The 23,266-nt window shown below is 38.5% G+C and overlaps 2 protein-coding genes across 10 annotated transcripts in view; one reads left to right on the forward strand and one right to left on the reverse strand.

The window, feature by feature from the left end:
- The window catches only part of MAPDA (N6-Methyl-AMP deaminase), a 103,805-nt gene that overhangs the window by 71,253 nt on the left and 9,286 nt on the right, over window positions 1–23,266 (forward strand). For 3 of the 9 annotated variants that reach the window (XM_073303714.1, XM_073303713.2, XM_073303712.2), the window contains one exon: window positions 1–21,589. In XM_073303714.1, the coding sequence (XP_073159815.1) occupies window positions 1–195 (195 nt within the window). In that variant the 3' untranslated portion in view covers window positions 196–21,589. Of the gene's footprint in view, window positions 21,590–23,266 lie in introns of those variants that run through there. The other 6 variants (XR_012153980.2, XR_012153981.2, XR_012153976.2 and 3 more) reach the window with 6 other exon arrangements.
- The window catches only part of LARP6 (La ribonucleoprotein 6, translational regulator), a 14,018-nt gene continuing 7,874 nt past the window's right edge, over window positions 17,123–23,266 (reverse strand). Inside the window, exons 2-3 of the mRNA XM_073303710.1 lie at window positions 20,899–21,094; window positions 17,123–19,891 (exon numbers count right to left, since the gene is read on the reverse strand). Of these exons, the coding sequence (XP_073159811.1) occupies window positions 18,827–19,891; window positions 20,899–21,094 (1,261 nt within the window). The 3' untranslated portion in view covers window positions 17,123–18,826. The remainder of the gene's footprint in view (window positions 19,892–20,898; window positions 21,095–23,266) is intronic.

The raw sequence follows: 23,266 nt of genomic DNA on the forward strand, positions 1-23,266 counted from the left end.
ACTGACGATAAAGGTGTCTTTGCAACAGATCTGTCTCAGGAGTACCAGCTGGTTGCTAAAACATTTAATCTGACGCCATCACAGATATGGGACCTCTCCTATGAATCAATCAACTATATCTTTGCTTCAGACCATGTAAAATTGAAGCTAAGGGAACAGTGGCATAAACTGAAACCAAGTCTACTAAGTAATTGAACTAAAGTTATAAATAGATGAAAACTGAATATACTAGCTCCGTTAATAAGGATGATCTGCCTAAGAGATTCTGTCTTTGGCCTTTTTAATTTTTATACAACCATAGGGCCCAGTCCTGCAGCCTCTGCTTATATGAATTAAGGGCTACAGGAACAGACCGTTATTTAACCAGGATGAGAGAGAAGTTCCTTTCCACACTTTGTCTGGACAAAGTCTGTCAGTGAGTAAAATTCCAGATTTTTCACATACTAAATACCGTATTCACTGTAGAGAAACTAATTTTTTAATTACTTTTTCCTGAAATGTGTTAAAATATCACAAATATTGGAACAATCATAACAAAATAAAGTTGAGTAGGAAAAGAACATAATACACACATAACAACAATGTGTTAAGCAGTATGTATATGTTTTTCTATATCAATCTTAAGTAGGCTGATGGAGCAGAAAGATATGGACAATCTCACGGAGAAAAACATACTTGTCAATAAGATCTTCACACTCAGTTAAGAGACACATTAGAACTGTTTCTGCTGATATAGATGTCTGACCAAAGCTTTCTGTGGGTAGTTTAATGAATAGGCTGACACAATCAAACTGAACTACACTATCGACACACTCAGAATTAACAGTGTGTTACGGTGTCTCTGTATTACACTGGCAAGCAGAAAAAAATTCTAAAGACAAATTCAACCCATGTGACATGTTTATGGGGTTTTGTTTTTAAAATGCTTTATTATAATTTAAAGTATTTCTTTCCATTTGTTTTTTATTTTTTAAACAAAAAATAGCTTTTTTGATGCTGTGTGTTTCTAAAACCACTACTTTTGTTTTTGCTCAGGGTTTGTAGATTGGAGGCATGTAAATTCTGCAGCAAATTATGTGAAGTTGTATCATTTATAAGGGATGCTTTCCTTATACTAAGTGATACCATGTCTGTTTTGACACCACAGGGAGCTCTTTAGTTTGGGAAATGAGATGTGGTTTTTGTCAGTGTTATTAATTTATGCATTGATAGATCTGTCACTCTTCGCAGAAGTATCACTGACAACACAATCTTGCCATATGTGGCCCCTATATCACTTAAGAGACTGTGTTTTGTGAGTATTTAAATAATTGTACTAGGAATTGGGATTTCACTTCATAGATTAGGAAAGAGATTCTGCCATGTAGACCTTTGGTCCTATTACTTCAGGCAATCCCTCTGCTGTCTGAGTTTCAGGAGACCAGACTATTAATGGCCTATGACAGACTGCATTTTTTGCAGTGCTAATGAAAGTAGACCATACTGAATGTTCTGAAGATGTAAAGGCAATCTGTTTGATGAGTCACTGGCTATGCTGTTTCAAGTTTTTGTTGGCTCATGAGAACTGTCATTGGTAATGATTTTTTTTTTTTATCTTGTAACAAGGCTACTAATATGGGTTATGTGTTGCCCCTGTCAACAGTCATTGTCACTTCTACTCTGCCTGATGCTGCCAGGTGCTCAGACAATTGGGCCCTTAAAAATCTTTTTAGGAGGGGGAGATCTTACAACGGTCATGGGTATGGCTAATACTGTGCCTCCAAATATTTGTGATGTGCTCAGATTCCACAAGCCTAGTAATAGGGTCCCAGTCCTTGGTCTCTAGATGTCAGGGCAACTTGTTGTTGTGTCTGAGCCAATTGGAAAAAGGTTTATGATGATAAAAACTGGAGATAGAGTTAGAATGCTTATGTGGCAGGATGAACTTTCTCAGCTATGTCATTTAGAATGAAGCCTAATGAGTGACCCAGTAGAGGGATCATTCTTTTCTGCTGAGAATACTTACCTCTCATGTGCTAAGAAATCAGTTCAGACAATGTTATGTGACCTCCTAGCAGCAGCTGGACATAGGAAACAAGCACAGCTTTGTGACGTCTGCTCTGTATAGAACGAGCTGTCCTGGCTGAGCTCTCCAGTTCTTTTCTGTGTCCCAGCAGGAGCAGATCACTCTCTGACTTCTGAACTGGGGATTTAGTTGTTTATTGTGATCCACTTTCAGATAGCTGCTGTTATATGTATGTGGGGAAGATCAAGACCTATCTGCATTCTGCTCCCACATCCCCCAATCCTGAGGTCAAGGAAAGAACGCTCTATCTAGGGTGAGGCGCCGTGGTTCATGTGTTTTTAGTGAGTAGTCCCCTAGCACCCTATCAGCCATCCATGATTGTGATCAGTTGTGCCCCAGCCATAAAGTACAAGTAATCGGTGTAAATTGCTATGTGGGGGTTGTGTGCCCACTGGCAAGCCAGACAGCATATGACTTTAGAGTAGAACCTCAGAGTTCTGAACACCAGCGTTTCAAACAGACCAATCAGCCACACTCCTCATTTAGAACCAGAAGTACACAATCTGGCAGCAGCAGAGACAAACCACTCCCCACCCCCCCAAAAAAGCAAGTACAGTACTATGTTAAATGTAAACTGCTAAAAGAAAAAAAAGCGGCATTTTTCTTCTGCATAGTAAAGTTTCAAAGCTGTATGAAGTAATGTTCAGTTGTAAACTTTTGAAAGAACACCCAGAATGTTTTGATCAGAGTTATGAACAACCTCCATTCCTGAGGTTTCATAACTCTGAGATTCTACTGTATATTAAAACTGCTGCTCGGAGATGGGGTACTCTGGAGAATAGAGCAAGGGGTCACAAGCTGCAAAGTCCTGAGGGTAAATCTCATCTCTGCAGCTGATTGGCTGTATGGCCTTAGGCAAGTAACTTCACTTCGCTGCCCCAGCTTTCCAGGCTGTGAAATGGAGATAAATGCTATCTGTCTCATGGAGGTTGTTAGGGTCTGTTGTTTGTTTGTGCAGCATTCTGAACATGTAAAGTGGAATGTAAACACTAAGTTTTGTGATGATCGGTGCACACTTATGTCCATGCAAAACGCAGTGAGGGTCAGAAGCTAGCCTTCCATTTTCTATGTAGCAAATTCTTTCCAACCCTTTAGAAGTGGGTAGGATTCCATGGGACTCCCCAAGCAGTATTCGATTTATTTTTCTTTCCACCTCCCATTCCTCTTTGTGGAGAGTCGCTTACCAGTCTGAGGCAAACTCTTTGTATAATCTCTCCTTTAGCTGGATCCCTCTAACTGGCTTTTAAAATACAAATTAGCTTTGTTTCCAAGTTAAAAAACAACAACAACACAACCATTAGTCCAATTGTTTGTTTTGCTTTTTCCACTAAAAATAAATAAAATAGACTTGAATAAAAATCTATATGCCTTTTGTTTTAAAGCAAAGCCGAGGTAATCATGTATGAATTGTCATGTTGGTTTTAGTTAATGTTTAAGGCCCTGATCCTACAACTTGTTCGCCATGGGTTGATGCTTGCATCCCCGTGGATCTCCACTGAAGTCAATGGATCACCATGTAGATGCAAGGGTCTGACCGTGCAGAACAAGTTGCAGGATATGGGCCTTAGTGTGTTACAGTTAAACACACACTCCCGTAATAATGAATAGTTCCTGCCATGAGGATGTGTGAATATTTGTGATTGTGTACCTCATCCATATCTAGGTCTAAACTATTTATACTACAGTTGGGAACGTGGGATCTACAAGTATGTGAAATTCATATCCAGTGTAGGTTGACATTAAATGCGGATGATGGACTTTCCGCATGCATCTGTTTTGTATTGGAAAAAACCCCACATCATTGAAGGAGATGGATTTCACTACAGTCTGACTGTGTCGATCTTTATTGCTGCTCATTTATGGCTCTGTCCTCTTCCCACTGAAGTCCGTAACAAAACTCTCATTGATTTTAATGGTGAAAAGCACTGTGGTGATATCTTGGGTCGCTGCATGCTCTGAGAGAATCTTCTTGGAAGCACATGCCTTGTTTTGAAAATGGGTTAATAAAATCTCCTTGCTTATCATTAATGCTACTGCAATATTGTGATCTTCTCTAAATGCACTCATTTTTCATACGCAAAATAGTTGAAGTGCATTTGGTTGTTTTTCAGGGAAAGCATCATATTTTTTGCCATATCATCCTCCATCCTCCCTTGTACTTGTCCATTTCCGGTATTACAGATAGTACTGGTATTCACTGTTGTTGTTTATACATAATAAATGTGCAACTTTTAAAATGTAAAAGATGTGCATATTCTTAGTGCTCTAAGGGTAGAGGCTGAATCCTGAGATCCTTGATTTCAACGGGAGTGTTGCTGGAGTGAGGACTGCAGTAAGGAGTATTGCTGGAGTGAGTACATTTTAAGCACGGACCTCAGTATTTGGTACCCCAGTTTAGAAATACTCAGATTCCCTGGATCTCCATTTAAAAAAAAATCCTTTTATCCTAGTCTCAACATACACACAAATCAATCTTTAAAAAAAGTTAAGGATTTAAACTTGGGTCTAATAAAATTTGAACTCCCAGTTGCTGTATCACTATAACTGCTCGAGTATCTTGCGCCACTTGGCAGTATGGAAGTCTTGTTCCTCCACTAGATATTTATGTGGAATGACAGGAAGTTCCATGCATACATGTATAATGTAAGGAGAGGGCTTGAGCTTCTATACAGACTGTGATACTAGAAGCAGGGCTTTTTTTTATGACCATCCACTGCACATGCAAGATGCTGTGCTAACAGGAGATACAGCTTTTCACCCATTCTATCATGCATATGAACTGTCACGTCTTTAAGAGCATAATGGATAAATAGGTGCAGTTTGACTAGTATCCTGATTGTTCAGTCATCCAAACTGATTACATTGTAACAAGCAGCATTTGGACCTCAGTTTTGAATACAGCTAGGTGAATATAGCTAATTTGAATAACACAAGGAATCCAACTGGGCCAGTGAAGAACCCTTACATGGATATGCAGGATATGCAAGTAAGTGATATCATTAAAGTGGAGTATTCTGTATACTGTTTGGGCAGCACTTTAGGATGAAAGGTGCTGTATAAAATGTAAGATACTTTGGCTCACATTAAAAATTATAACAATTCCCCAACAGGCATGGAAGGGAGACTGCAGATGTAGGACAGTTGTGTCACACCAATCTAATTACTCTTTGCTGTATATCTTTCTATATTAAATATTCTTATGGTTAATTTTTAAAAGGTACTGTAAGAAGTAAAAATCAACACTCCTTCTCATTGACTGAATGTTTTTCATGGCAGATGAAGGAAAGAAGCTACAGTAGACAAAACCTAGCAAGGCACCCTGGATTTGTACTGGCAGGTGAGTGAAACAGGAAGGACACAGTAGCTGCGATGATCTGTTTGGGCTTCATTTTCTTCTGTCCTTTCTTCTAACTAGCCCAGAGACTGAATCGGTCGCACACTGCAAAAGACATAAAGCAGATACAGCTCATGTGAAGTAGGAAGATTGTGTCAACTCAGTTTTTACAAATTTACTCAATGGAAAATTTCCCCAAGAACTTAAGTTTAATCACCCTTTTCCAGTCCCCACTGTGATTGCCTATAGCAGTGTCAGTTCTGAGTGCTCACATAATACTGGTATGTTAACCAATGTGTTCTGGTAGTATTTGCTTTGAGTTACATTGGCCTTCTATTGTGGCAATAATATTGGCAAACTCTTGAATGACAGGAGAGGCCCCAGAAGACTGGAGAAGAGCTAATGTAATGTCCATTGTTAAAAAGGAGGAACTGGGAAACTATAGCTCAGTCAGCCTGACCTGAATACCTGGGAAGCAACTGGAGCAATGTATAAAACATTCTATTTGTGAATACCTGGAGGATGAAGGAGTAATCACTAGCAGCCAGCATGGATTTACTAAGAACAAATTATACTAAACCAGCTTGATTTCCTTCTTCGACAAGGTAACTGGTTTGGTGGATAGGGAGAATGCGGTGGACATAATATACCTGGACTTTAGCAAGGCCCCACGTTACATTCTGATAAGTAAACTGAAGAAATTCAGGCTTGGCAGAACTATCATTAAGTGGATACATAATTAACGTCCACAAACAAAGATTATTAATGGAATAATGTCAGACTGGAAGGAGGTCTCAAATGGGATTCCACAGGGATCTGTTCTGTGTCTGCTGTTGTTTAACATCATTATTAATGACCTGGATGTAGGAATAGAGAGCATACTGATCAAATTTGCACATGAGACAAAGGCAAGGAGGGCGGCAAACACTTTGGAGGATAAAGCTAAAATTCAAAGGGATCTTGATAAATTGGAGAACTGGGCTATCAACAACAAAATGAAATTCAACAAAGACAAATGTAAGGTACTACACTTTGGGGGAAAAAAACAAATGCACTGATAGAAAATGGAGGATAACTGGCTTGGCAGCAGCACTGCTGAGAAGGATCTGGGAGTTGTGGTGGATCACAATCTCAACATGGGTCAACAATGCGATGCTATTGCAAAAAAAAACAATTTTGGGTTGAATTATCAGAGGCATAGCAAGCAAGTTACGGGAGGAGATAGTATTGCTTAACTTGGCACTGGTTAGGCCTCTGCTAGAGTACTGAATCCAATTTTGGTCACCAATATATAGAAAAGATGTAGAGAAACTAGAAAGGATCCAGCGGTGAGCTACAAAGATGATCAAAGGGATGGAATGCAAAGGCTGAAGGAACTGGGTATGTTTAAAGAAAAGGAGGACTTGTGGCACCTTAGAGACTAACAAATTTATTTGAGCATGAGCTTTTGTGAGCTACAGCTCACTTCATCGGATGCATGCAGTGGAAAATACAGTGGGGAGATTTTATATACACAGAGAACATGAAACAATGGGTGTTACCATACACACTGTAACGAGAGTGATCAGGTAAGGTGAGAGAGGGAGAGAAAAAACACCCCCCCTTTTCTAGTGATAATCAAGGTGGGTCATTTCCAGCAGTTGACAAGAACATGTGAGGAACAGTAGGGGGAAAAATAAACCTGGGGAAATAGTTTTACTTTGTGTAATGACCCATCCACTCCCAGTCTTTATTCAAGCCTATATGGTGTCCAGTTTGCAAATTAATTCCAATTCAGCAGTCTCTCGTTGGAGTCTGTTTTTGAAGTTTTTTTCTTGTAATATTGCCACTTTTAGGTCTGTAATCAAGTGACCAGAGAGATTGAAGTGTTCTCTGACTGGTTTTTGAATGTTATAATTCTTGATGTCTGATTTGTGTCCATTTATTCTTTTACGTAGAGACTGTCCAGTTTGGCCAATGTACATGGCAGAGGGGCATTGCTGGCACATGATGGCATATATCACACTGGTAGATGTGCAGGTGAACGAGCCTCTGATAGTGTGGCTGATGTGATTAGGCCCTATTATGATGTCTCCTGAATAGATATGTGGACACAGTTGGCAATGGGCTTAGGATAGGTTCCTGGGTTAGTGTTTTTGTTGTGTGGTGTGTGGCTGCTGGTGAGTATTTGCTTGTAAGCAAGGACTGGCCTGTCTCCCAAGATCTGTGAGAGTGATGGGTCGTCCTTCAGGATAGGTTGTAGATCCTTGATGATGCGCTGGAGAGGTTTTAGTTGGGGGCTGAAGGTGACCTATTCCTCACACGTTTCAGAGTAACAGCCGTGTTAGTCTGTATTCGCAAAAAGAAAAGGAGTACTTGTGGCACCTTAGAGACTAACCAATTTATTTGAGCATAAGCTTTCATGAGCTACAGCTCACTTCATTCTTGTCAACTGCTGGAAATGGCCCACCTTGACTATCACTGCAAAAGGTTTTTTTGTTTTGTTTTTTTCTCTCTCTCCTCTGCTGGTAATAGCTCACCTTATCTGATCTCACTCGTTACAGTGTGTATGGTAACACCCATTGTTTCATGTTCTCTGTGTATATAAAATCTCCCCACTGTATTTTCCACTGCATGTATCCAATGAAGTGAGCTGTAGCTCGAGAAAGCTTATGCTCAGATAAATTTGTTAGTCTCTAAGGTGCCACAAGTACTCCTTTTCTTTTTGTGGATACAGACTAACACGGCTGCTACTCTGAAACCTGGGTATGTTTAGTTTGGAAAAAAGATTAAGAGTGGATATGATAGTGGGCTCCAAATACTTGAAAGGCTGCCATAAAAAAAGACAGAGAAAAGTTCCCTCTTGCCACAGAGGACAAGACAAGAGGCAGTGGTCTCAAACTACAGCATAGCAGATTTAGATTAAATCTCAGCAAAAACTTCCTAACTATAAGAACAGTAGGACAATGGAAAAAACTGTCTAGAGAATTCATGGAAGCTCTTTCAGTGGAGGTTTTCAAAAGGAGGCTGGATAGCCATCTGTCTTGGATGGTTTAGATACAACAAATCCTGCATCTTGGCCAGGGATTAGATTAGATGACCCTTGCAATCCCTCCTAACCCTATGGTTCTATGATTCTATAAGTCTTATATGTGCATTGTTTGTATGTAATAGCACCTGTCTTTGTTATTCATGTTATATACTTCACTTTCTACACAGTCCAGCCAATCCTGTACTTGAGTTGCAGAGGTTCTGCTTGTAGGCAGGCTGTTTCTATAACTCTGGAAGTTTGTTGGTTGAGTGAGCATTGACAGTAGGAGTAAGATGTCACGGACAAACTGAGTCTCTTCTTGCTAGTTGGGAGGGACAGCCCCACTGCACTACACACAGGGGTGATACAGGATACAGTGGTAAATACAAAGCCTGTAGTCTTTTTCTGACTGCTAATAGGACATTTCCTTGTTGGCAAACTGCATCAGATCTGGAACCTTGAATGCTAATCTCCACTGCTTCAGGATAACTTTGCACTATGCCACTGCTAACACCTGCTCTGAGCAAATCTAATTGACATGGTGTTAAAAATAGTGCTGGCCATGAGAACTTTGTCAACACTTGAGCCCCCACCATTACTAATATCAGTCTAATTGTTAGCAGTAACAGGAAAATTTCCGTAGTGTAAAGACCTGAGTTGGAGACTTATTCCAGTCCCTTGAAAAGCAGAGGCAGATAAAGGAACTCGTAGTAAGGAAAAGCTATATTGAGGATATTTGCTGGCTTGAGTGCTAATGGAAGAATGTACGTGTTTGACATATCAAAATTACTCTGATTCTATAATAATCCGACTTGATTAACTTAATTAGATTTCTTGTACTTGGGTTAGAACACTTTTTTTTTTTTAAACTCCAGTCTTAAAAGGTTTGAGTCCCTTTGCCCTGGCCACCCAAGCTCTGTGTTTATATCCTGAGTAACCCCAAGAAGAATCTAAATTGTGTTTAAGCGTGGTTATTAAACTTATTTCTTATATTACCATAGATGGGCTATAGTTAGGGTTGGAAGGATTAGAGTTTTACTGGTAAATGTCAGTAAACATTGATTTTACCATATGCTCACAAACCAATGTAAAATACTTCCATCAATGATGATAAAAATTTAGATAGGCAAAGTAAGAAAAATGCTGCTTGAGAACTTATTAGTGTTTAATTTAAAGATATTTACTTTGTGTATACTTTTGTTTATAATATAAACAAACCCCAAGCTATTAGACAGCATGCTTAGGTTTTCTACATACAAATAAGCAAGCATGTTTATTGATTAATTAAAAGTAAAGTTCAGTAAAACCTCAGAGTTATGAACATCAGAGTTACGAACTGATCAGTCAACCACACATCTCATTTGGAACTGGAGGTACACAATCAGGCAGCAGCTGAGACAACCCCCCACCCCCCAAATACAGTATATTACTGTCTTAAACCCATAAACTACTAAAAAAAAAAAAAAAGGGAAGCAGCATTTTTATTCTGCGTAGTAAAGTTTCAAAGCTATATTATGTCAATGTTCATTTGTAAACTTTTGAAAGAACAACCATAACATTTTGTTCAGAGTTACGAACAACCTCCGTTCCTGAGGTGTTCGTAACTCTGAGACTCTACTGTAAGAATTTACTGTTTGACTTTTCAACAAACCAGGCTAGAAGTAATATAAAAGAGGCATATTTTGTTTAAATTCATAGAGGAATGATTAAACAGTATGGATTAGTTTGCACATTTGTAAAATGACGATGTTTTTTGTCTATTTTAAATGATCATGTATTTAATTGGTTCTTAGTAATTATACCTAGACAAAAGTGTGTATGTACGTGCGTGTACCCACCCAAAGTATATATAAATACAATATACTATATATATTTATTTTACTCATACAGGTATTATCACTAAGAACTAATGAAACAGTAAGTTAAATGAGCTTGATGGAAGTAGAGATTTTTTTTCAGAAAGTGACTTAAAATTTGTACTTTACTAGCTTACCTCTTTATTCAAAACTGACTTTAATACTAATACTATTATGTGACACATGGCTCATGCTAAAAGTTACTCTTGCTATCACGATATAAGCTTTTTTTCCTTTTCAATTTAAGTATTTTCAGAGCAGGGAGCTTGACTTTAATGTTTGTAAAGCACTGAGCACACTTTCAGTGAACTACAAATAAAATTAAATAGCTTGAAATAAATTAGAGTTGTTATCAACCAAGTTAACAAAACGATTAGTTAGGCACATGTTTTAAAAACTTATTTCCATCACAGTAACGTTCACCTTTCTCCATCTTTGCAGTAAAAGTATTTTTTTTCATAGCTTTAAAGATTCATTTGAAATTCATTTTCATGGTTGGAAAAATCAGACTTGTGACTTATCACTTTTGAAAATTCTACCCCATAGCCTCTTCAAACCATTTCCTGCTTGACTTACTAATACTAATGTCAATTGCAAGCAGGATTTGACCCATATCCGAAGACACAACAAAGCAAAATGTTCCTCACCAAAGGGCTTCCCAGCAGTCCTCCACGGTTTGATGGAATCTATGACTTTGATGTAGCTGAGTAGTTTTCTGTCCATTACAGGACCACAACCTGCAGAAGGGAAATTCAATTTCTTAGCACATTTTTTTGTACTAACTACTAAGTACCCAGTCCTGCAAGCTTTACTCATGAGATTAGTACCATTACCAGCGGGACTCCTTCCAACTAAAGGTTGTAGAATTGGATCCAAATATTTTTTTTCCTACTCATTTTATAAAAATGTTGATGTAAGCAATGTGAAAGAGGAGAACGGATTTGTCTGCGCATTGTGTGTTGCAAATGAAGACGTACTCAGTGATGTCACCTCACGTTTGTTGAGATAATGGCAGAAAATGTTCCTACAGAGGGAAATGATGCAAATTGTCTTTCATTTGGCTGTCCAGTGTTGGAAAACAGATGAGATAGCATACATGGTATAATTTGATTTCATATAGAGTTATAGTGAAGCTATTTGCAGCCAGTTTGTTCTTAGCATGGACATGTTTTAAGTAATTTGGTGATAGTGACATTACTTTCTTGAGTAACTGCAGATAATTTCGTAGGCATGGCAGGTCCAGAACTGAACGTTTCATTTAATCAGGGACCTCATTAGATGTATCTGTAATTCACGTGAGGGGACACTGTCTCATGAAAGTTGGCTCAATATTTGTTCATTATGGTTGTTTGAGTATTGTATTCTTTAACTGTATTCTTTAAAACAACCTTGTTTTGTTTTAAAGGTTTGGCCAGTTTATCGGATAAGATTAAATTTAATAAAGCAACGCAAACTTATTTTTAGTTTGTATTAGTACACTGCTCCTTTGATACAATGTCCTCATCTACACTGGGGAAATTTAATACACACACATCTTTTGGTTTAACTAAATTGGCTATAGGAATGGTGCCAGTTGAGGCTTCTCTACATTGCAGCTCTAACCAGTTTGAAAAATGGTTCAGTTTGAATTTTGAGGAAAATTTCTCTAGTGTAATCAAAGCCAATTGAGCCTTGATACCCTATTGGTTCTCTTTCTGACAAAGTTTCTGCCACCTGCATACTCTAGCAATTGCTTTTTGTGTCTGTCCACGTGGCAGATTTACTAGGGGAAGGCAGCAGAGCATCATCTGTGGAAAGCCCTCAATCTTGGACTTTGTTGCCTCTTGCTGTCTGCCAAAACTAGGGCTTAATAACTTTTAGCAAAATGCACAAATTAGATTTGTTGCTAGCAATTGGGGCTGGATAATGGTTGGTTTTGATTTTTGTATTTCTCTCCATTTGGACAATGGCATAGATGAGTCAGTTTCACTTTTCTCCACAGTGAGTTTTAAGTCAGTTCCCCTTTCAGGTTCTTATGCAGGAGGCCCATGTTGCAATTTCTGAGAAGTAAAGAATGCAAAGGAATTTAAAAAAGAAAAATTCCATTGGACTTTGAAGATGATTAATGAAAATATTTTACAGATCTTTATTGTTTTGTGAAAGTTTATTTTTGTAAAAAACGAAAGTTACCATGCATTAAACAAGGCCCATTTCTCTAACTGAAATAATTTCAGTAATTTAAAAACAAAATGCTCATTTGGTCTTCTGCTGAGATTTTGCACAGTAAGCCAGGGTTTAATCAAAAGTTGATTCATTTTTACCTGAAGTGGAAACGAGGTTAGCTTTCATGACTTGGGCTTGCATGTTCCTTGTATTTGTCACATTTTTGTACATCAGAAAGTTCCTCCTCCCCTAAAGCACACAAATAGTTAAAACCTCATTTTGGAGCCTGATTCAGTTCTAGTGACTACAACAGGATCAGGATTCAACCATGAGCCCCCAAGACAGTATGAAATATTTGTGCTTTTAGGAGAAAAGCATACTTACTAGATCAGTAAGATCCACTTTTGATTTGTTGTCCATTTTATGGTCTGAAAAGACTGTTGGTGTAGAAATTAAAGATGGTCTCTGAAAGTAAGAAAAATAAAATAAATCAAATAATGATACAGGTTCAATTATTTTATGTAAAATAATTCACACACATGCTATTTCAAATATATTTTAATTTTTGTGCATAACAAAGTACTTATTTATATTCACAGATAAATATTTTAAAAGAACACACAGTATTTTATTTGAATACATAATGACTCTAATATAAATTTGAGTGTAAACCTATTTTATTATAAACTAAATTGTACCAAAAGAAACAAAGTTGCTCACCTGGCACAGAAAGACATGATGTAATCAGTTTAGGTGTTGGCTTGAGACTGGATTTATCTTATTTTCTGTACAACTAGTTTCAAGTAATGACTTCACAATGAGTTTAACATGGAGTCTGTGACCTTATGATGTGTGAAGCAGCCGTATCATCATTTGATACCTTAAACTGAGTTGCTGTATTGTGATATTTATTACTGCTTAAAAGCTATCTTAAAAAGTGGTTATTAGCACAGAAGTGCACCAATTAATTAAGTGGATCATTGATACAAAAGGGAGGAAGAGTTTAGATTTGAAAATGTGTTCTTATGAACGGGCACAAAAGGGACTACAGCGCTATGGCAAAAAGAGGAAGAATAGTTTTCCTCCTTAATCCAGGAAAACCCACTACACCAATTTATTGGGAAATACCACATGTGTGACTCTTCACTTTTTAAAAAAATCTTTAGTTTTGTGTCCTCAATTTCCTGCTGCCAGGGCCTATCACAAGTGAACATTCCAAATTATTTCAATCGGTCCATTGGATTCTCTCAGCTCCATGCTTACCTTGCATGTTCTACAACACTGGATGCTCAAAGCTTCAACACAGGATCATGTACTTTGATGCTGTTGACACCATCACACTATGTAGACAGTGTAAGAGTAGTTTTTTAAATGTTAAATAGTTCTTGGCAGAATATCATCAGTAAATTGTAACTTATTTGCAATACGCTATGTTAGTACTCAAGACCATACAAGGAAATTGATTTATAAGCAAAACATACTTTACCCTAATTTTGCTTAGCTAAAGTATGGAAACTATCGTGTAGTTAAAATATAAAATTTCAAATGGATCCTTTGAATCAAGGTAATATGTACTCAATGAACCTTCCAGCCATTCAGAAAGGACTAAAGTCTGGGGTTATTTATGGAATAGAACTCCCATTGAATTTACCAATCATTAGTTCTTAGCAATGTAAAAAACACATACTAACTAATCAGACTGATCACTACAGCCTGAGAGCTTTCTCCATAATAACCAAATGTAGAATGTGGTTGTAGATACAAAGAACCAAATGTTACCCTTAATTACACCTATGTTTTGACTCCCAGTGATGCATGATTGGACCTCATCTCTAAATATGATAACAAAACAGTTCATATGCCCATCATATTTAATGGCTGAAGTCAAAGTTATCCAGATGGAAAAAATTAAATAATTTTTAATTCCCATTCTTCAGCTGATATTAAACAAACGTACTTACAGGTTTTAGTTCCGAGGCCTATACATTATTTATTTGTAAGTTTATTGAGCATGTATAAAATATGAACATGGAACGTTGAAGTGTTTGGTGACTTTTGTTTTGGCCTTTTTTGGAACTGGGATGATCAGTAAAATAAGTACATTCACTAAAATAGCCACATTGTGGAATGGTCATGGGAGACTACAGTAATTAATTTTACACTGAAATAGCACTATGTGAATGCAATTATTACTCTTCAAAGGCAGCCATTGAATGGTGAGCAGACCATCTAGCAGGCCAGGGCATTGGCAAAGAGTGAGTCTACAGGGTGGCTTTGTAATCTGCATCATCAGAGTTTCCACAAAATATGTTTCTCAACCAAGAAGTATATGGTCATGGTGAAGTAAGGAAAACGACATGAAATCGGCCTGGATATGTTGTTACCTGGACTTGAAGTAAGTTTAGGACTTTGTTAGCAACCGTGAGACCAGATTCTGATATCTTCACTCACAAAGAATACTATTTCAAACCATGAGTAGGCTCACTGAAATCTCTGGGACTACTTGTAGAGTGGGGCAATACTTAGTGAGAGTAAACAGCAGAATGTGGCTCTAGCTAATTATGAGACTATATTCCCCTTCTTTCAGTTCTGTAAGGAAAAGTGACTGAACTTCAACTCCCTGATGAAAAGTGGTTGCAGTCTGAGGATTTTATAGTTTAATCATGTTTTAGCATCTGGAATAAATAGGCTTCTAATCAATGGGATAGTATTCCCTGCTTAATTCAGTAGTGTTTTTCTAGGATACATTTTTCCAATGGGGTTGTCTGTGAAATAGTACTTTTTAATGTGTGAATTAAATAAAGGACCAAGTTACTGGCAGATATGTGTTGAGCAATGAGTGGGACACTTCTGATGCTAATTAGTTGTGGTGTTGCATCAAAGAGGTTCAAGCAAAATCAGCTGATTCTGTGTCCAGGAGCAGATTTCATATTCAAAGCATCAGTGATACACAGGAATACATTTTATTTTTGAGGCCGGCATATGGAGTGAAACAAAGGTACAGCTCTAGTAAGCTTTACCATTTTTACTTGTTTTCTCTATAAGCATATATTGCCTCCCCACTCTAATAAAGCTGAACTTTTGCGCTAGATAAATATTTGAGAGGAAACTGACTTTTTTTTAAAAAGGTAAGGATACAGATACTTTAATATTAGTTGTGCTACACAAAATGAAGTGTAATTTGTTTTTGTTAGCTATAGATAACCACTTAAAAATGGACCCCAAGCCCAGGGACAGTGAATGCTCTATTTCCTTTCAGATTGTAATAAACACAGCAAGGTAACTGGATAAAAACATTATTTCACAGTACTGATGAAGGGGTTGCTTTTCAGCCTGGTTGAAAAGTGATCATACTGCTGTATTTGACAGAGGTTGGAGGTCACAATTGGAAACTTTAAATTATAGCCTATTGCTAGGCAAAACATTAGTCCATCTACCAAGTATCCTGTCTTCTGACAGTAGCCAGTGCTAGAGGCTTTGGAGGGAATAGACAAAACAGGGCAATTATCAAGTGATCCAACTCCTGTTGTCCAGCTGGAGGCTCTCCCAGCTGGAGGTTTAGGGATAGCTTGAGCATTGGCTCATTTCCCTGACCATCTTTGCTAATAGGGACTGAAGACTCTATCCTCCATGAATGTAATACTTTTTTTAAACTCAGTTTTGGCCTTCTCTCCATCCTATCGCAATGAGTTCCACAGGTTGACTGGGCTTTGTGTGAAATACTTTGTCTTAAACCTGTTACCTATTTTCATTGGGTGACCCCTGGTGGTTATGTGAAGGGGTAAGTCACACTTTGCTATTCACTTTCTCACCCTCATTCATGATTTTATAGCTATTAATCATATGCACCCTTGCTTATACCCCAAATGCTTATTCAAACTATGTGGCACCTCAGAAAAGCTGTGCTAGTCTCTATGATTTCCTACTGAAGAGGATATCAACTCAAATCCAGCCAACTGGGCTATAAGTAGTTTGACAAATTTAGGATTTTAAACAATTCTATCTTACAGGACACCTTCCCCAAGCTTCTCCCCCACCCCATTTCATGCATGAGGTATGTTCTTCTCAGCTATATGAATAATAAGCCTCTATGCTAGAGTGTATTAATTTATACAATTCTTGAAAAGGGACCAGCAAGACAACTTGTTTGTGTAGGTACAGCTAATTTACTCCCTTTTGTTAGAGATGAGGAGACTGTCTCTCTATGAAGCCATTGCTAATAGCCAACTTGTTTGCCTAATTTGATTACCTGTTCCTCAAACTTCATTTCCATCCCAATTGCTCAGGTGTTCTTTAGCAAAGCCTGATTTTCTTCAGTTCCCTTTTCCACTGGGTTATCCAACAGTCCCAATTTTTTTAAATCAAGAAAGTAACAATACCTCCTGTCAGGTTCCTTCCCCACTCTGAACTCTAGGGTACAGATGTGGGGACCTGCATGAAAGACCCCTTAAGCTTATTCTTACTAGCTTAGGTTAAAAACTTCCCCAAGGTACAAATTTTGCCTTGTCCTTGAACAGTATGCTGCCACCACCAAGCGTTTTAAACGAAGAACAGGGAAAGACCACTTGGAGACATCTTCCCTCCAAAATATCTTCCCCAAGCCCTACACACCCCCTTTCCTGGGGAGGCTTGAGTGTAATATCCTAACCAATTAGTTACAAAATCATCAAAGATCCAAACCCTGGGATCTTGGAACAGTGGAAAAATCAGTCAGGTTTTTAAAAGAAGGTTTTTATTTAAAAAAAAAGGTAAAAATCATCTCTGTAACATCAGGATGGAAAATACTTTACAGGGTATTCAGATTCAACACAGAGGATCCCCCTCTGGGCAAAACCTTAAAGTTACAGAAAACAGGAATAAACCTCTCTTAACACAGGGAAAATTCACACAAAACAAAAGATAAACTAATCCGCCTTGCCTGGCTTACCTATACTGGTTGCAATATTGGAGACTTGGATTAGGATGGGTTGGAGAAGATGGATTTCTGTCTGGCCTCTCAGTCCCAAGAGAGAACCACCACGTAAAAAAGAGCACAAAACAAAAGCCTCTTAGAAATACATGCATGGCCCCAGATGAAGTGATTCATCTAATCTGGACTTCTGCCAGCTGCAATGGCATTAAAAAAAAAGTGAACACTCTGTGCCCACTCCTGTGCAATCCTGAGGAGATATTCTAGGTATTGATATGTACTTAGGGAAAACAAAACATGCACACCACCTTTGTTCAAATATATTGAATGCTTATGGCTTTGCTGTCTGGACTCTTTTTGAAGATAAAAATTTCTGAGAGCCATGTTCTTAATGAGCTAAACTTAGGGCTTGTACACACCAGTGCTTACTTCAGTATAATGTAAGTCACTCCCAGGCATGGAAAAGCAGTGCAAGTTACACAGATCTAAGTGCTGGTGTGGACAATGTGGATGGCAGGAGAAGCTGTCCCGCTGACATAGCTACTGCTGCTCGGGGAGGTGGAGTGATGCTGATAGGAGAGCTCTCTTCTGTCAGCATGGAATACAGTGGTACAACTACATCAGTACAGCTGCACCACTGTAGAGATTCTAGTGTAGACTAGCCCTTAGGTTGCCTATATTCAATATAAGGCCTAGTTTACACGCAGGATTCACTCTAAACTGCATTGGTCACTTGGCATATACACATGATGTCCTCGCACAGTAGGTAGAGCAAGTCCTGTGAAACTTGAGACCTAAACCTGGGCCAGATAGGGTTGAAAGATGTAGGTATTCCATATTCCAAAGAAAGCTGTTTAGCCTGCTTTATAGGAAACATGCGTTTAAACAATTTGGTTTAGACGGTCACAAACTTTAGAACCTTTAGTCTTTATCTGATCATTTTGAACATTAGAATCTGATACCTAGAAAACAGTCTTCATTACTCAGCATTTTTTTATTCACATCACAGAAAATACACACAGTTTGGTCCTATTATATAGGATTTTTGGAAATTTAAGCAAACAAGTTTAGCGAAGTGTCTGACAGGACATTACAGCTTAGTGTTCCTTTCAACATACTAAAAATAGGAAGCCTTCAAACCTCTTAATAAACAGACTGGTGATGTATTGCTTTGAAATGCTGTGGTACAACAGCTAAATATTATCAAGTGTTTACACATTGCTGTTCAGAATCATAGCTTTGCACAAATATGCAGTTACATAAATTGTTTTAAATACCTGGCATAAAAAAAAGTAACATTTCAATGTTCAGCTCTCAAACAAAAAAAATATAAAAATAATGCAGATTAAGTGCAAATACAGATATACAAATGAGTCTCTACATGAATACAAAACCTTTAAAAATTAAATACTGGACTTCATTCAGTCACTTAAGTGCTAGTCTTTTTACCAGGCTTGAACAAAAATAAATTGATTTGTGAAACTTGTTTTAAAAGAAAAATACCGAAGATTTATTCATTCTTCATAGGTTTATTCCTTTCGCATCCATTATGGAATCCCTTAGTACCATCAGGACCTTTGGGTAACCGCAATACTCCTACAGGTAATCCATCTGCATTTTGTATTTTCCGGGCAAGCATTGGGCTACTTACTGGACTTTGTTCTTGGGTTACAGTTTGAGCTTGTCTTCTCCTCTGAACCCATGGGCTACTAGAAGGAGTAATACTGCTATCTGAAGAGTAATCTGCACATTTCCTTGAGATTTCAGGGCTAGTGCTAGGGTTAAGTTTGCCATCTTCAGCAAGCGGAGACTTTTTGGACACTTTGCGCAGAGAAGATGGGCTATTCCAGGGGCTTGACCTAGGTGAAACATTAGGGCTCAGGTGGTTGTTCTGATAGGTGGTAGGGCTCAACTTGCTGGTAGTCTTGCGTCCAGATAGTGGAGATGTAGGATTACTCTCTGGATCAGAAGAGCTGTTTGCTGATGATTCATCCCCAACATACTGAAGTTCCTCAACTCTCTTATTCAGGGATTTAATTTTGTTGAGAGACTTGCTGGGATCTTCGTCATGGTTCTTGTCTTTCACAACTTTTTTCTTTGGAGGCTTCATACCTATCAGGGTAACTTTCATGCCAATTTCATTATTCTTTTCAATACACATGATTTCATGAGCTTTAATTGCTGCATCTACTTCTTCAAACTCTATTATTGCACATTCCTTTGTTCCAACTTGGGTGTATCGATTACTGAATCTCTTGACATCAGGTGGAAGATCCTTACCAGGTTTGAGAATGCGAACGGATGAAATTACACCAAAAGTAACAAAGGTCTTGAAAAGATGCTCCATCATCTTTTCTTGCATGCATCCATTTTCTTGATCCTGGCTCAGAACCTGTAGCTCAGAAATCAAGTGGATATCATACACAAGCAGCATCTTGCTAGGCAGGGTCTCACTAGCAAACACTGGAACTGGGGTATTCCTTCTAACCTTTCTGCTATCTTCATTCAGCTCAAGAATGTCTGAATACTTCAAAGCATAGGCTGTGATTCTCCAGTCTCTGGTAAGATGTTTTACCTTTAAAAAAAGGGTTACACTTTAATGCAGCTCATTAAAGCCACCAAAACTATAGTTCTCTACCCCTATTGAAAACCTGAGACTGCTATAGGGTTGGATTTCAAATGAAAGATCAGCCAAAGTCTTCTATAGTATCCCTCCTGAACAGAAAGTAGGTTTAAAAATGTTTCCCTACTGTCACTGTGATCATCAGTACAATGTTGTGAACTTCCTGTTCCTTTTACATGATTGGAGATCAAAGTTATCACCAACTGCAGACTTACCCAGACTAAACAAGTCATTATTTCTATGGCTATTCTATGCCTCTTCAAGAGTTCTTAGAATCTTTCTACTCCCATCTCATCACAGAGGCATGCTTATGCTGCATATTCAACAGTTGCTTTGCCTGCTGCATCAAATTCCAAACAGGTTGCCTCCCCCTGTGTCCCATTACCTTATTTTTGTGCTTAATTTTAGAAAACTATTAAACAGAGTCCCTACCCTTAATAGTTAAAAGGGGCACTTCCATAGTGCCTTTCAGAATATCAAAATATAAGGCCTAGGACCCACAAGTCCTGACTCTCAGGGCACTGTAGCTATTGGACCAAACTGTACAGCCAAGTTCTTAAGTCTGCAAAGGTCAAAAGACATTGATCTCTCATCAGGATGGTGCTGGCTCAAAAAAAAAATATCTACCATGTAATTTTAAAAGTCTCCCCCCTAAAGCTAGGAGTTTCTCAGGGGGAAAAAAAGGTAGGTTAAGATCTTGCTTGGTAGGATCCAAGAAAGGGATGCTTTTTCTAAATTTCACTCTCCCTTAGGCTTGAGGGACTTACACAATTTCTTGGGCAAATCAAGAAGTTTTGTCTGATTATTTATGCAACATTTTAGAAGCAAAGAACAAATGTAACAGTAGGATGTTAACTGCATCAACCCTTCAGACTGGCCAAAACCAATGTGCCCTATCTGTTCAATAGCTCATTAAGTTGGATAGAGTAGATTTAAAAGCCCCTCAGAAATGAGCCTACCTTTTTGAAAGAAGTGAGTAGCTTAACACTGACATAGCCCATCTTATTTCTTCTCACATGCTTTAAGAGGAAGGCATCTTTCTCAAGGTTCTCATCTGAGAAATAATATTCAACCTGTGTTATAAGCTTCTGGATCAGCTCGTTATCTGGGGGTTTCCAGTCCTGGTCAAAGTCCTCACCATCATTCTCCCCGCCACTAGAACAAGACAATGAAGTCATTTTATAAACTGATCTTAGTCTGGTCATTGCAGTCTTGCTTTATACTGATAAAGCTAATGAAAAGCAAGTTGGCAAACTGCAGATACTTGTTTAGAGAATGCTGTGCTAGAAATATAATATATTTGATTCACTAAACTAAGCAATATTAACCCACCCGTCTGCTCCAGCACTGAGCTTTGTTTGACAATGAATCTTAGCTGATTCCATCATCTCCACTGTACAAATGTAACATCAAACATGAATTTGAGGACAGGAATGGGGAGAACAGGCTGTTACATGAGAAACTAAGAATACCGATTTGAAGCAGATGCAAGTTCCATCACAACAGTTTACTCCTCTGAACAGAAAACAACAACTGTGCCTATGGGGACAATCTAATTTTCACTTGTGACCCAACAACTAAACCACCAACTCAGAGTGAAAGGCAACATGCATTAACTCACAGAACCATGTGGGCACCTGAGCAAAAGCAGACTCTTGTCAAATTATTTGATAAACAATGAGTAGGTTCAGTCAGTTCTCCCTGTGCAGCAGGATGCCTGTTCAGAGATGGAATCTTTCCAGTCAGCCTAAGGAGCCAAAGTCCTCAGCTCACTGCAAGAGCAGATTTCGCAGAACAATGAGTCATGTACTTCAGCAGTTCACAAACACTACACCACAAGTCCAAGTCTTCAGCCAACTTCTAACAAAATAAGATGTAGGAGCACCAATGTTTGGTGTTATGCAAAGCTTATTTTATCTATCACTGCTTCCCTTTTCCATCTGAAGCTGCTAAAAAAAATTACTTTAGACTTTTTCTTGTGAGGACAGTTGTATAACAAGCAATGAGCCAGAAAACAGTGCCCTAATAACCTGCAGTGCAAAAATATAGTTGATGTTTTAAAGCTAGGATTCCAACAAGCATTTAAACATTGAAGAGGACTAAGACGATTATATTTTTTACACATTTTAAATGTCATTTCCATACCAAATGAAGACTCATATGCTAACCATACAACAGAGATAGGCTAGAGATGACAGTTTCAGATCCACAGTTTTGAGTCCGGATCTATTCTTGTTCAGTGTCCATCTTATTAACTTTGGATGTGTACAGACAGATCTCTGGGAAATAATTTAAAGTGCCTTTTTTGTTCTTCCCTCAGGAGAGGCCTTCCAAAGAGAGGTTCCAAAGAGACCTCTCTTTGCCTAAAGTTCTCTAGTGAACAAGTCATCACCTCTGTTGGACATCTCATCCAAAATAGTAATTCTTAATCCAGCCACACACACTTCTCATGGACCTCTGTCCCTCTATCATTCCCAATGCTTGTAATTTGAAGTACAAATCTGGGCAAATTAAGTTACCACATGTCATTGGGGCAAACAGCTCAACCCCAAGAGTACATTCTGGAAGTACTATCAAGGTTCACAGAAGTTTAATACATAATTATACATGGGCTATCCAGGTACAGGTATGTGTTTTATCTATTAAAAGCTTGATTTGCAGTGGGGCCTCATCCTGGAATTTACTTGAGTACACAGCTTGTTGGATACATCTTAGATTTAAATAAAAATGCCTACCCAAAAAGCTGTTGGTGTCAAATCACAATGACCATAAAAATAAGTATTGATAAATTAACTCAGCTACCCAAGTAATTCAAATCAACAGAAAAGGTCCCTAAAACATCCCTTCTTCCTTCCCCCCAAATTTTATTTGGCTTTTGCAACAAGCTCCAAATATGATCATATTCATGCTATTGTGGAACAATGGAGGGAGCAAGTTCCAGAGCCCCAACAGGGGGGCACTTTGTTGGCTGCTCACTATTAGGGTAAGAGGGAACGCTGCTTGAGCACCTCTGCTCTGGCAGTATGTCAAGCAGTGATAGTGCACTTGCCTGACTAAGGGCATGGCTACACTAGAAACTTCAAAGTGCTCCCGCAGAGGGGATTAGCTCCATGAGGGGATTAGCTCAGACTCGGAGCCTGTCCACACTAGCGCTTTAAAGTGCTCAGATTTGCTGCGCCTCAGAAGGGTGATTTTTCACACCCCTGAGCCAGCAAGTGAGAGCGCTATAAAATGTAAGTGTAGACAAGCCCTGAGACAGCCTATCACTTGCAGATGCAATCTTGAGGCACCACCGTCTGTACCCACCAAGAGAGATTTAATCACATG

The sequence above is a fragment of the Lepidochelys kempii genome, chromosome 10 (genome assembly GCF_965140285.1).
Source record: "Lepidochelys kempii isolate rLepKem1 chromosome 10, rLepKem1.hap1, whole genome shotgun sequence".
Lineage (NCBI taxonomy): Eukaryota > Metazoa > Chordata > Testudines > Cheloniidae > Lepidochelys > Lepidochelys kempii.